We start from the raw sequence: 12,969 nt of genomic DNA, 5'->3' as shown, positions 1-12,969 counted from the left end.
CCTTCCGAGGGCACTGTGTGCCAACCTCCTCCCCAGAGAAGGCGCAGGAGGAAGGGCCTTCCGAGGGTACCGTGTGCCAACCTCCTCCCCAGAGAAGGCACAGGAGGGAGGGCCTTCCGAGGGCACCGTGTGCCAACCTCCTCCCCAGAGAAGGCGCAGGAGGAAGGGCCTTCCGAGGGCACCTTGTGCCAACCTCGTCCTCCCCAGAGAAGGCGCAGGAGGAAGGGCCTTCCGAGGGCACCATGTGCCAACCTCGTCCTCACCGGGACAGGAAGCGTATGTGCATTTATTGAGTGGCTTTTTACAGCGATGGCCTTTGAGGCTGCATTTGAACCCAGGCCCTCTGGACTTGAGACCCCCAGTGTATCCTCGGTGGCGCCCCCCAGCTGCCTCCTGGGGTCCTGCAGACTAGCAGCACGGTGCTGGGGGGCTCCCCGGGGGCAGGCTTTCCCCACTAGGCCAGAGCTCACCCCAAATGATCTCCAAGGGTAGGAGAGAAATTAATGGAGCCCCAAGTCGGGCTCTGCCGGATCCAAGGCTGGGGAGGGGATGCAGCGAAGGCTGGGAGCCGTGTATGCAGTAGGTGCTTAATCAGTCCCAGAGTGGGGGTGGGGCCTGGGCAGTAAGGAACGGGGCTCCCCTGTCCTGGGTCAGCCCACTGTGGGGGTGAGGGGCCGTCTGGCCACGGTCCGTGCCCGGCATCGCTCCGGTTACCATGGAGTCCAGATCCTGCCGCCTCCCGCTCCACACTGACTCATCAGAGCCTGTGGCCATCCTCTGGCAGGACTCCATTTCCCAGCAGGTCTCAGAGTCACCTGGAAAGTGATGTCACTCAGTAAGAGTGGGGGAGGGTCAAGCTGCCTATTGTGCGCAAGCGCGAGTCCGGGGAATCTTGGGAGTCGTAGTCCGTGCCTCCTGGACGCAGGCGCAGTGCGTCGGGAGTCTGGCGCTGTCCGCTTTGTCCAGCTCGGGGCTGGCAGGGGGTGAGTCCTGCCCTGCACCGTAGGGCGGATGGGCGTGGGAGGTTGAAAATGAGGGTTTGGGGGCCACCTTCCTAGCGTCCCGTCCCCCGTCTGCTGAGAAACGGGGTGCCGGGTGTCTATAGCCCCCTCCCCATCTCCTTCCCCAGACGCTAACCCCTCCTCTGAGCCTTTGGTCCCCCCAAAGCCGGCGCCCGCACACAGCAGGGGCTGCATAGATGCTTGTTCTGCTTCTCTTAACTCCTGGTTAGCCCGGAGCGCCTGGAAGGCCGGGACTGCCCGGCGCCATTCCCTGCAGAGAGGCAGAAGAAAGGAAGGCAACTTGCCGTTACGAAGCTCCTACTATGTGCCAAGCCCCGTGCTGACGGCTTAAATCCGATCCCCCCGCGTCTCTGGGATGGAGGGGAGATTTTGATCCCCATTTTACAGATGAGGCAGTCACACACCTAGCACGCCTCTGACTCCGGATTTGAACTCAGGGCTTCTGGGCCCAGGGGAGCCCCTGCTTGTGGACTGTAGGAGGTCCCCAAAGCCTGGACTCCAAGCCAAAAAGGGAGCTGAAGTCCTCCCTTCCCCCCTCCCCCCCAAAGCTTCTTCCTCCAGTTCGGGGAGACTAGGGGAGCTCTTTTCTCCCCTGGGGGTTCAGATCTCGGCTCTCAAGCTCCCTCGTTGTCTTTAGGCCTGGGTGCCAGGCCTCCTCCCCCACCCCCTGCCCCCTGAGCCGGTGGCAAGCACTCAGACCCCCAGATTCTCTTCGACTTGCTGGCCTAACAGCGTATTTCCTTCTTGTCTTTGGCCCGATGTTCTGAGAGTCTTTGAAGACCTTTTGGGGGCCTGGGGAGGGCCCTTCCCTGGAGACTCCAGCCCGAGGGAGGCCTTGGTGGCCTCCCTGGCAACGAGCCGGCTCTCCTCACCCCCTGAAATGCTGCTTGCCTCTGTTTCCTTTTCTGTAAAACGAGAATCACACCGGCATTGACCGGGTGGAGAGCATGTTTGAATGGGGCATACAGCCGGTGCTTCCTAAATGCTTATTGCCGTTCTGATCGCTCCTCCCAGTTCAGAATCCCCTCCTCCCCGCCTGTCCTCCTCTTCTCTCCATAATCCTTGGGCTCTGTCTGTGTCTTCAGTCTCCTGAGGGCTCCGGGCTGGAGGGGCCCTTCCCAGGGCGGATCACAATCCACAAGCGTTCATTCAGCCCCCGTGGTGTGCTGGGGGCCTGTGGCGTGGGGGCCGGTAGGGGCGGGGTACAGGGCGTGGGGGCGTGGTGCAGGGCGTGGGGGCTGGGTGGGGGCGGGGTGTAGGGCATGGGGACTGGGTGGGGGCGGGGTGTAGGGTGTGGGGGCTGGGCGGTGGCCCAGCCTGTCAGTCAGGGGGCTGACCCGGTACTTGCAACTACCCGCCTGGGGGAGGTGGGGGGCAGACAGCTCTGCCCAGACAGCGAGGGCCTAGGGGGTTAAAAGCCGTTCCCGTGGGGGGGCAGCACTCACTGGAAGCCCTTGAGGAGCCTGCGGGAGGGAGGGGAGGGGAGGGGGCGCTGCATAGCCCTGCTCCTAGCGCGAGGGAACTCGTTTCCGGGAGGATTGCCTCCGCTGGGGGGGAGGGGGGCAGGAACTGGGGTATCTGCCCGCTTCCCGCCTGCCCCGCCTGCCCCCTGGGGGCCCTCCTGGGGGGCCTCGGGAAAGTGCCCTGGAGCCTGGAGGAGGTTGGACCGAGGGTTCTGGGAGCCTCCAGTGCCTTTGCTGGGGGGTGTGACCACGTGGGACACGGCTGGGAGGGAGTGCCAGAGAAGGGGCTGGGAAACCGGTAGGGACCGGAAGAGCCCGGCCAGGACCCAGGACTGAACTGAATGGAGCCATCTGGAGAGGGTTTGGGGGCCCAGGGGAGTGGCCTGCCGGTAGCTTGGGATGGGCTTGGAGGAGGGACGCAGTAGGTGCATAATGTTGGCAGCCTGAGCACCCCGGGTTTCCCACCTACTCAAAGTCCTTTGAGGTAAGAAATTAGCGCCTCCTGTGGACTAGGACCTGGCCGAGTTAAGGCTCTACAGCCACCTCCTCTGGTCCTGGTGAAGGGCTGTTATGCCCTCCGTTTTACACTTGGGGAAACAGAGGCAGGGCTCGGGGTCTTACTCAGGGCTCAGTTTGAACTCGGGCCTCCCCGACAGCAGCATGAGGTGCCTCAAAGATCACTGGCGGCTGCCCGGACCGGGCCTGGCACCCCAGCGCCGCGGCTGCTGATCGCACCTGGTGGGCCAAGGCAGAGGCTGGCCCCAAGTTCCGCAAAGGATCCCGGGAAGGACCTCGTGGGGAGGAAAGACCGGCTCCGCCCTGGTGCCTCCGAAGGCTTTCACCAGCTGCCCAAGCTTGGCCCCCCCAACCACGGGGGCAGGGCGCTCCCACGTCCCTCTGCCCCCGCTGTTAGGACCCCCAGATTCCCCAGCAGGGGCCACTGGTAGAGACTTTCCGGGCCCTGAGACCCTCGGGACACATGCCTCCTACGGAGCTCCCTTTGGGCCCGGACTGGGAGAGGAGGGATAGCTGTGGGCCCTCGGACCCAACCCAGGGAGATGGGGCAGCTTTGGACCCGTGGCAGGTGAGGCTGCCCTGCCACCTTCCTCCAGGGGACTGGAGTAGTGGGCACAGGTTCCAGCTAAGGGATGTGGGTCTTTAAGAGTAACCCTGGTGCCTCCCAAGATTGGGTCGGCCCCGGTGTCCTCCTGGAGTTATCAATGCCCAGCACCAGGGCTGCCCCCTAGTGGTGTCGCTCTGGAGTTAATGCTGCCCAGCACCAGGGCTGCCCCCTAGTGGTGTCTCCATAGAGTTAATCATGCTCAGCACTAGGGCTGCCCCCTAGTGGTGTCCCCATAGAGTTAATGCTGCCCAGCACCAGGGCTGCCCCCTAGTGGTGTCCCTCTGGAGTTAATGCCGCCCAGCACCAGGGCTGCCCCCTAGTGGTGTCCCTCTGGAGTTAATGCCGCCCAGCACCAGGGCTGCCCCCTAGTGGTGTCGCTCTGGAGTTAATGCCGCCCAGCACCAGGGCTGCCCCCTAGTGGTGTCCCTCTGGAGTTAATGCTGCCCAGCACCAGGGCTGCCCCCTAGTGGTGTCCCCATAGAGTTAATCATGCTCAGCACTAGGGCTGCCCCCTAGTGGTGTCCCCATAGAGTTAATCATGCTCAGCACTAGGGCTGCCCCCTAGTGGTGTCCCTCTGGAGTTAATGCTGCCCAGCACCAGGGCTGCCCCCTAGTGGTGTCCCTCTGGAGTTAATGCTGCCCAGCACCAGGGCTGCCCCCTAGTGGTGTCTCCATAGAGTTAATCATGCTCAGCACTAGGGCTGCCCCCTAGTGGTGTCCCCATAGAGTTAATCATGCTCAGCACTAGGGCTGCCCCCTAGTGGTGTCTCCATAGAGTTAATGCTGCCCAGCACCAGGGCTGCCCCCTAGTGGTGTCCCTCTGGAGTTAATGCTGCCCAGCACCAGGGCTGCCCCCTAGTGGTGTCTCCATAGAGTTAATCATGCTCAGCACTAGGGCTGCCCCCTAGTGGTGTCCCCATAGAGTTAATGCTGCCCAGCACCAGGGCTGCCCCCTAGTGGTGTCTCCATAGAGTTAATCATGCTCAGCACCAGGGCTGCTCCCTAGTGGTGTCCCCATAGAGTTAATCATGCTCAGCACTAGGGCTGCCCCCTAGTGGTATTCCTCTAGTTAATACTGGCTAACACCAGATGCTGGAGCCTTAGAGCGAGGGCGTTAGCTGGTCCACAGTAGTTCCTAACAGACCTTGTGGTCCCTGCCCGAGATGCTGGAATTAGGGAAGTCAGCGTGCTGTGTGCAGGGCACTGTGCTAAATCTGACAATATCAACAGAAACCAGAAGAACTGTGGGTTTTGTCCTTCAGTGGTGGGGGGAGAGTGGGGACATGGTGACCCCACCCGGGACAGGAGGATGAGGTAGAGGAAGGGCCAGGGCTGGGCCATGGCCAGCCTCCCCTCTGCTGCGCCTTCCTCTTGTTTCTCTGTTCAGTGCCCGGTCAGTGGCTCTCCCAGCTGCCCTCCTTGGGCTCTCTCTCCCGTCGGGGCCACCTCTGCTGCCACTGTGTGGGACGCCTGCCCGCATTGCCATGTGCTTTTCCTTCACTACTACCAGCCAGGGAACATGTGCGGTTTTTATGTCTTTCAGACGGTCCCAAGGAGACAACCCAACCGCAGACCGTTTCTAAAGACTCAAAGGCTCAGAGGGGATGTTCCCCAAGACCCTATACTTGAAAAAGCCTATTGTGAGAGCGCACCACTGGGACAGTAAGGACGATGTGTGTCCAGCTCCTGCCGGGACACTCCAGCTGGGGAGAGAGGCTGTGCAAGGGAGGAATTGGGGAGAAGCTCAAATCCTGTCACCCAGGAGAGGGGGCCTGTGGGAGACAAGCCGCCGACCATGGCCCTCGGTGAGGAGAACTCCACGCCGAGTTCACATCCAATCCAACATGCAAGGAAGAAGAATGCCCAGAAATGTGGGGACTGTGGGAAAGACTTCAAGGTACCCTTGATCCTCATTGCCCGCCAGAGAGTTCACACCACAGAGAAGCCCCGTGAATGCGGTCATTGTTGGAAAGTTTTCATTCAAAATTCGGCTCTTATGGTGCACCAGAGGACTCTGGAGAGAAGCCCTGTTCATGCAGACTGTGGGAAAGCCTTCAGGGGGAGCTCAGACTTGAGGAAACACAAGAGACTCCTCGCTGGAGAGAAACCCTACAAATGCAGGAAATGTGGCAAAACCTTCAGGTGGAGCTTCCCCCCACCCATCAGACATCAGAGTGGAGAATGGCTCTCTCAGTGTGGTAAAGCCTTCAGCCACACTCCTTCCTTACCGAGCACCACGAGGTCCACACCGGGGAGAAGGCCTACGAGTGCCCCGAGTGTGGGAAGGCCTTCAAGGGCAGCTCGGACCTGAGCCGATATCGCAGGGTTCACACCGGGCAGGAGCCCTACGAGTGCCTTGAGTGCGGGAGAGCCTCACGCATCAGAGAAGTCACAGAGGGGAGAAGCCTTCTGAGTCTCCCCGGTGCGGGAAGGCGTTCGTCCAGAGGTCCCCACTCACTCAGCACCAGAGGACTCACACCAGGGAGAAGCTCTACGAGTGCAACGTCTGTGGGAAAGTCGTGTTTCTACCCGATTCGCCACCAGAACCCAGAGAGTAGCGTGACATGAAGGTGTCCTTGATCTTGTGTAGATCAAGTGAGGGGATATTTGTGAAGGGCTTAGCGCGGTGGCTGGGGTGCAGGAATCCTCCGCCAGGGCAGTTGGGCTTGGTGTCCCAAGATAGACTGTCCCACCCATGAGGAGAGGGAGCCCTTACACTAGCCTCACGTCCTCCAACTCAGCCCCGAAGAATTCGCCCTGGGTTGGGGTCCTGTAAGGTCAGAGGATGTGGGAAAGCCTGGAGGAGGAACTCAGACCTGGACCCTGCCCTGGGCAGCTCCCAGTCCATTAGGATGATGCTTGTGTGGCTGAGCAGAAGCCTCTGGTCTGGGTGAGGATGCCGAGCTCCCTAGGACCAAGATACTGAGAATTCAGACCTTCTCTGGAGCCTGGCCCTGTTTAAACAGGTGCTGCTGACCAGAGGGGAGGGCCAGGCGCTCATACCAGGGGATGGAAGCAGATAGAAGAGCTGAATTCAAGGGTATGAAGGACAGGCCCTGGGAGAGTATCAGAGTCATTCTGCTTGACCCCTGGAGCTAGAATCAGGAGGTCAGGCAGCTGCACCAACAGAGTGTGTGTGTGTGTGTGTGTGTGTGTGTGTGTGTGTGTGTATGTGCACATGCACATAACTGGGGCCTGAGGCTGCTGGGATCCCAATTCCTGGGAGTCTTTTTTAAAATTTTTAATTATTTTTTATTAGCAAGCAAGTCAATATTTCCAATTATTTCTATTAGAAAATACTGACTTGCTCTCCTTCCATGGAAAAGATACAGAAAAGACACAGGCAGCCCTAGAGAAATGTGTTTGTGTTCCACAAGGCTGGCAGATAAACCGGGTCCAGCTCAGTGCATGTGGTGCACCCCAAAGGGGGACTTCCAAGGGTTCAGAGGGTGGAAATGCAGGAAGAGGCAAATGAGACTCCAAGATGCAAAATCTGTCAGTAAATTATTCTTCCCACTGAGATAAAACCACTAAGTCCTGTTTTAACCATGTACAGCAAGACCAATTTCCACATTGATCATGTCAAATACAAAACGACCAAGCCTTCCCTGTGCACCAAGCCGAGTCCCAAGGCCGCTCGGAGTTAAGACTTTCCAGGGTTTTGTTGTCAGTCCGCAGATGGTTCTCTGGGCAGGCTTCTCTGAAGTCGTCCCCCCTAATATTCCTTCACAAGTGTTTCTGTACCAACTGAGCGAGTTCTCCCTTTGAGCAGCTTGCCCACTCTCCCCACCCTTTCCCCCCAGATGTGGAAACCCTAATGGTGTGAGAGGATTTCCCCCATCCTTCCTCTCCCTCCCCTTTTATAAGATAGGAAAAAAATCCAAGCCTTGTGTCTACTTCTCCCTCTGTGACGCTCGATGATGTGAGAGTTCTGAGGGAACCTGCTGCCCATTTCTCTCCATCAGAATGTAAACGGCTCGGTCTTTGCTTATTTTTGCCTTTTTCTGTTTCTCTTGACTCCTTGTTGGCATTCCAACATTTTATACTTCCTTTGTCGTCTTCTCAGGAATGCCTGGAAGTCTATTACATCGAAGAGCCACTTTCCCCCCGCCGGAGGATTACACGTCATTTTGCTGGGCAAACCTTTTGGTTATAAACCTAGACTTTTTACCTTCTGGAGTTCCAAATTTCAAACTCTCCATTTCTTTCTAGTAATGGTAGATAAATCAGGCGTGATTTGCCCTGGGGTCTTCATATTTGAATTCTTTCTGGCTGCTAGCAGTAATTTGTTCTTTGACCTGGGAGCTCTGAACTTTGGCTGTGATATTCTTGGGACATTTCATTTGTGGGCTTTTTTTTTGGTAAGGGGCTGGGTTTTCTTTTAAATATCTATTTCTCTGATTCCAAGAGATCTGGGCAGTTTTGTGATTTCTTAAAATATGCTGCCTGGGCTCTTTTTTTTTAATTGTTCATCAATTTTCACATAGTCCACGTTTTCTTCAATGACCTTCCACCCAATCTCTTAAATAATCTCCATGTTTTTCTTTGTACTACTTTCCTTTTTCTTCTATTTTCCCAATCCTTTTATTTTGCTTTAGTGATTTTTGTCATAGAGTCATTGTCTTCTATTTGGTCCATTCTCATCTTCAGGGAATTTATTCCGTGGTTAAGGTGTGGTACCTCTTAAAGAAACAGAAGCTATGAAAGAACTAGAAAAGAGCAGTTGATTTCCTTTCTAGTTCTTTCTTTCATACCTTTTGTTTCTTTCCCTGTTTTCCTCTTGCACTCTCATTTATTAAGCAATTTCTTAAAAACAACTTCTTTATCTTTTCCGGGAATTTTAGTTGAGTTTATGCCTGAGCTGTGTTTTTCTTTGAGGCTTTACTTGTAGATGTTTTGGAGTCATTCTTTTCTGGGTTTGTGCTTTGAGTTTCCCTACCTCTGTAATACCTTTCTTTTGTTGTTGTTGGAGGGGGTGAGGTTCTCTTTTTGTGTGTGATTTTAGGACTGGGCTCCACACACTTTCGGAGGGAATGGCTGGGCTGACCTTGCTGCTGATTTCTTGGGGGTACTGAGTATATCTTATTCCAGGATCTCAGAGATAGCTCGGATTGGAGCCCTGCAAGCTTTCAGCGCTCACAAGAGGGTCTGATCCAGGGCTCAGCAGTTTCCTAGCCCCGGTTTGGTTTGAGCTATGAGCCTATGGGCCTGTCCCTGATGGATCTGTGAGCCACAGAGCTGCGGTCTTCCTGGGGCTGGTCTCCCAAGGGATATTCCCACTTCTCCTTGCTTGGTCTGTCTGCTGAGAGAGGAGAGAAAAGTCTGCTTTTTCCCCCCACCCCACCTGAGCTATATAACCCCCAAAGAGGGCCTGGAGGCCCAGCCTAGAGTCATTCACTGGTGATTAAAAAACTCCCCTGTTCTATGCTCTCCATTGTTGCTTTCATGCCGACCTTTCTCCATCTCCCTTTGCCTCGTTCCCCCACCCCTTCCACAGGGCCCTTGGGAAAACCTTCCCCATAGGCTTTCATCCACAATCTTTCCTGCTCCTTCCATCTGTGAAGGAGATGGCCGAAGAGACTGCCAAACCCGACTTGGCCGCCCGCTAGCCTTGAGCCCTTGAGCTCCCTGGCAGTCAATTGCCTCATCTGGGAAATGGGCATAGCGGAACGCCCCCATTCCATGGGTAGCCAGGTGGGCCAGAGTGGCTGGCACGGGGCTTCCTCTTCTGTTTGGAGACCTCCGTGGTCGCCGGGCCGCCCACGGACAGGACGCCTAATCCTTAGGGAGAGAAGCGCACCTTCCCCCAGCAGCCCACCGCTCCTTCAGCCCCCTCTCCCTCCTTGGGCAGGGCCCCTCCGCCTCCGGTCGGCCAGGCCCCGCCCAGCTCCCCCTTCCAGCCGCGCCCCAAACCCTCGAGCTTCCTGGGGTCGCCGTCCCTCCCTCCCCGGCGCCCACCACGGTGACATGTCCATTTTCGATCTCTTTCAGACGGGGAGGCTGGGACTGAGACTCAGGCACCTGCTCTACGAGAAGACCCGGGGCAGTAATGGAGACACTAGAGGGGAGCTGGCCCCTGGGCCCCGGGTTTGCTGAAGCTCGTGGAGGGGACCCGCTGGGGAAGCGCGGGGAAGGGGCGCCCCCCGAGGCTGTGGCGTGGCCCCGGAAAAGCCCCCAGGGGGAGGAAGGTCGCTCTCTGGAACGGGGTGCCCCGGGGACTGGGCGGAGTCCCCCCGCGGCAGCCCGAGACAAGCCCCACGAGTGTGGCGAATGCGGGAAAACCTTCCTGCAAAACTCAGCTCTGAGCCTGCACCGGAGGGTGCACACGGGAGAGAAGCCCTACGCGTGTCCCGAGTGCGGGAAGGCCTTCCGGTGGAGCTCGGACCTCCGCAAGCACCAGAGGAGCCACAGCGGGGAGAGGCCCTACCCGTGCGGCCGCTGCGGCCGCGCCTTCGGCCGCAGCTCGTCCCTCATCGAGCACCACAAGGTCCACACCGGGGAGAAGCCCTACGAGTGCCCCGAGTGCGGGAAGGCCTTCAAGGGCAGCTCGGACCTGAGCCAGCACCGCAGGGTCCACACCGGGGAGAAGCCCTACGCGTGCCCCGAGTGCGGGAGAGCCTTCATGTGGAAGACGGCCCTCGTCACACACCGGAGGAGTCACAGCGGCGAGAAGCCCTACCAGTGTCCCCAGTGCGGGAAGGCGTTCGTCCAGAGCTCCCACCTCACTCAGCACCGGAGGACTCACACCGGCGAGAAGCTCTACCAGTGCGGCGTCTGCGGCAAAGCCTTCAGCGTGAGCTCCTACCTCATCGAGCACCAGAGGACTCACACCGGGGAGAAGCCCTTCCAGTGCAGCGCCTGCGGCAAAGCCTTCGTGCAGAGATCGCACCTGACTCAGCACCGGAGGGTTCACACCGGGGAGAAGCCCTATGGCTGTCACCAGTGTGGGAAAGCCTTTCGCTATAGCTCGGACCTGATCCAGCATCACAAACTTCACACTAGAGAATAGTTGGAGGGATATCACCGTCTCTGAGATCCAGGCTAGCCCTTTCCCTTTCCCAGACTAGTCACACCAGGAGCCCCACTTCTCTTTTTTTCTGGTTATACATATAAATTCTTTTTTTTTTTTCCTGAGGTGATTAGGGTTAAGTGACTTGCCCAGGGTCACACAGGTAGGAATTGTTGTGTCTGAGGTTAGATTTGAACTCTGGTCCTCCTGACTTCAGAGCTGGTGCTCTATCCACTGTGCCATCAGCTGCCCTTATATCCACTTTTTAAATACACATTTCTTTATGAATCATGTTGGGAGAGAAAAATCAGAACAAAACGGAAAAGCCACGAGAGAAAAAAAAAAAAAAAACAGAAAAAGAAAATGAACGTTGTATTGATTTACATTTAATCTCCGTAGTTCTCTTTCTGGATGCAGATGGTGTTTTCCACCCAAAATCTATTAGGATCGCCTTGGATCAGTGAGCTGCAGAGAAGGACCAAGTCTGTCACAGCTGATCAGGCACAGTCTTGTTCCGGTGTACAATGGATTCCTGGTTCTGCTTCTTTTGCTCAGCATCAGTTCCTGTAAAAGCATCCAGCTTTTCTATAATCGGCTTGTTCATTTTAAAATATACAAATCATTCAGCCATTCCCCACCTGAGGGGCATCTACTCATTTTCCAATTTGTTGCCACCACAAAGAAACATTTGGTCCTTTTCCTTCTTTTATAATTTCTTTGACACACAAGCCCATAGAAACACTGCTGGATCAAAAGGTATGCAGAGTTTGATAGCCCTTTGGGCCTAGTTCCAAACTGCTCTCCAGAATGGTTGGATCCGTTCACAACTCCACCAACAATGGATCAGTGTCCCAGTTTTCCCACATCCCCTCCAACACTGATCAGCTTTTCCTGTCATCCTCGCCAATCTGAGAGATGTGCTATAGTGCCTCAGTTGTCTTAATTTGCATTTCTCTGATCAATAGTGACTGAGAACATTTCTTCATATGACCATAGATGGATTTAATTTCATCATCTGAAAATTATCTGTTCATATCCTCTGACCATTTATCAACTGGGGAATGACTTGTATTCTTATAAATTTGACACAGTTCTTTATATATTTTGGAAATGAGGCCTCCATCTCTTCATGAAGTCTCCCATCTCCTCCCCACTGCTTCATGGTCCTCTTTCCCAAACATCCCCAGATCTCCCCTCCATTCTACAGGAGAGAACAGAGGCTCAAGCATTGTTCCTACTTCAAGCTCTCCTCTACTTCTCCCTTTCCTCCCTCCTCTCCCTCCCTTTACTCCTCCCTTCACCCCCCTTTGCCCCTTCCCTTCCCTTCTTTCTTCCTCCCTTCTTTCCCTCCCTCCTCCCTTATCTTCCTCTTTCCTTCCTCCCTCCTTCCACCCCATCCTTCTCCTCCCCTTTACCCCTTCTCTCCCTCTTTCCTTTCTCCCTCTTTCCACCCCATCTCTCCCCTCCCCTTTCTTCCTTCTTTCCCTCCTTCCCCCTTTTCTGTCTTCCCTCTCTTCCCACTGTCCCTCCCCCTTCCTTTTTTTTTTTTTGCTGTTGTTCTCAGTGCTTGCCCTGCATTTCCTCCCAGTGTACCCCCCTTCTCTAGCACCCCCCCTCGCCAGATGGCCATGCTGCACTTCTTGCATTTCTCTTCTCTTGCCCCCTAGCTTTGGTTGGACCACGTGACCTTTCTCTTGACTCCTCCCGTCTCCTGATCTTGCTTTTTAGCTGACCAAGTCCCAGGCCCCCATCTCGGGCCTGCTTTTCTTCTATTTTGACTGTTTTGACTTAAGTCCTCCGCCAGGGTACCGGTTTCCCAGGTCGATCAGACCATTGGTCCATCAGGCTTCCAGTCCATCAGGCCTCTGGTCCATCAGGCCCCTGGTCCATCAGGCCCCTGGTCCATCAGGCCGTTGGTCCATCAGGCCGTTGGTCCATCAGGCCCCTGGTCCATCAGGCCCCTGGTCCATCAGGCCCCTGGTCCATCAGGCCGTTGGTCCATCAGGCCGTTGGTCCATCAGGCCCCTGGTCCATCAGGCCCCTGGTCCATCAGGCCGTTGGTCCATCAGGCCCCTGGTCCATCAGGCTGTTGGTCCATCAGGCCCCTGGTCCATCAGGCCCTTGGTCCATCAGGCCCCTGGTCCATCAGGCCCCTGGTCCATCAGGCCGTTGGTCCATCAGGCCCCTGGTCCATCAGGCCGTGGCTTGCTGGACACCTTGAGGAGCTCCAGGTCCCTGCTCATGCCTGCTGCTGTCATTGGGTCCTTGTGGAGTGTCCCCCGCCTTCTTCCCGTGCCCGGGAGCCCAGTATTCTCTCAGTGTCCCGAGCTCGGGAGGGAGTCTCCCTCTGAG

General features: G+C 56.5%; 1 protein-coding gene across 3 annotated transcripts; it reads left to right on the top strand.

Annotated features, from left to right (window-relative positions):
• The first annotated feature begins 258 nt into the window (after positions 1-258).
• Positions 259-11,717, top strand: LOC127556912 (zinc finger protein 239-like). Of its 3 annotated transcripts, none has more exons than XM_051990430.1 (3): positions 259-983; positions 5,152-6,203; positions 9,600-11,717. In XM_051990430.1, exon 3 carries the CDS (start codon positions 9,658-9,660, stop codon positions 10,615-10,617), a length of 960 nt encoding a protein of 319 aa, XP_051846390.1. In that variant the 5' UTR covers positions 259-983; positions 5,152-6,203; positions 9,600-9,657; the 3' UTR covers positions 10,618-11,717. The 3 variants fall into 3 exon arrangements, with proteins under 3 accessions (XP_051846390.1, XP_051846388.1, XP_051846389.1); XM_051990428.1 differs by having other exon boundaries at positions 5,152-6,648; XM_051990429.1 differs by lacking the exon at positions 259-983 and adding an exon at positions 2,792-2,969 and having other exon boundaries at positions 5,152-6,648.
• Positions 11,718-12,969: the final 1,252 nt, after the last annotated feature.

This window comes from Antechinus flavipes, chromosome 3, assembly GCF_016432865.1.
Source record: "Antechinus flavipes isolate AdamAnt ecotype Samford, QLD, Australia chromosome 3, AdamAnt_v2, whole genome shotgun sequence".
Lineage (NCBI taxonomy): Eukaryota > Metazoa > Chordata > Mammalia > Dasyuromorphia > Dasyuridae > Antechinus > Antechinus flavipes.
Note: the sequence above shows the minus strand (reverse complement) of the source record. Positions and strands in the feature narration are given on the sequence as shown.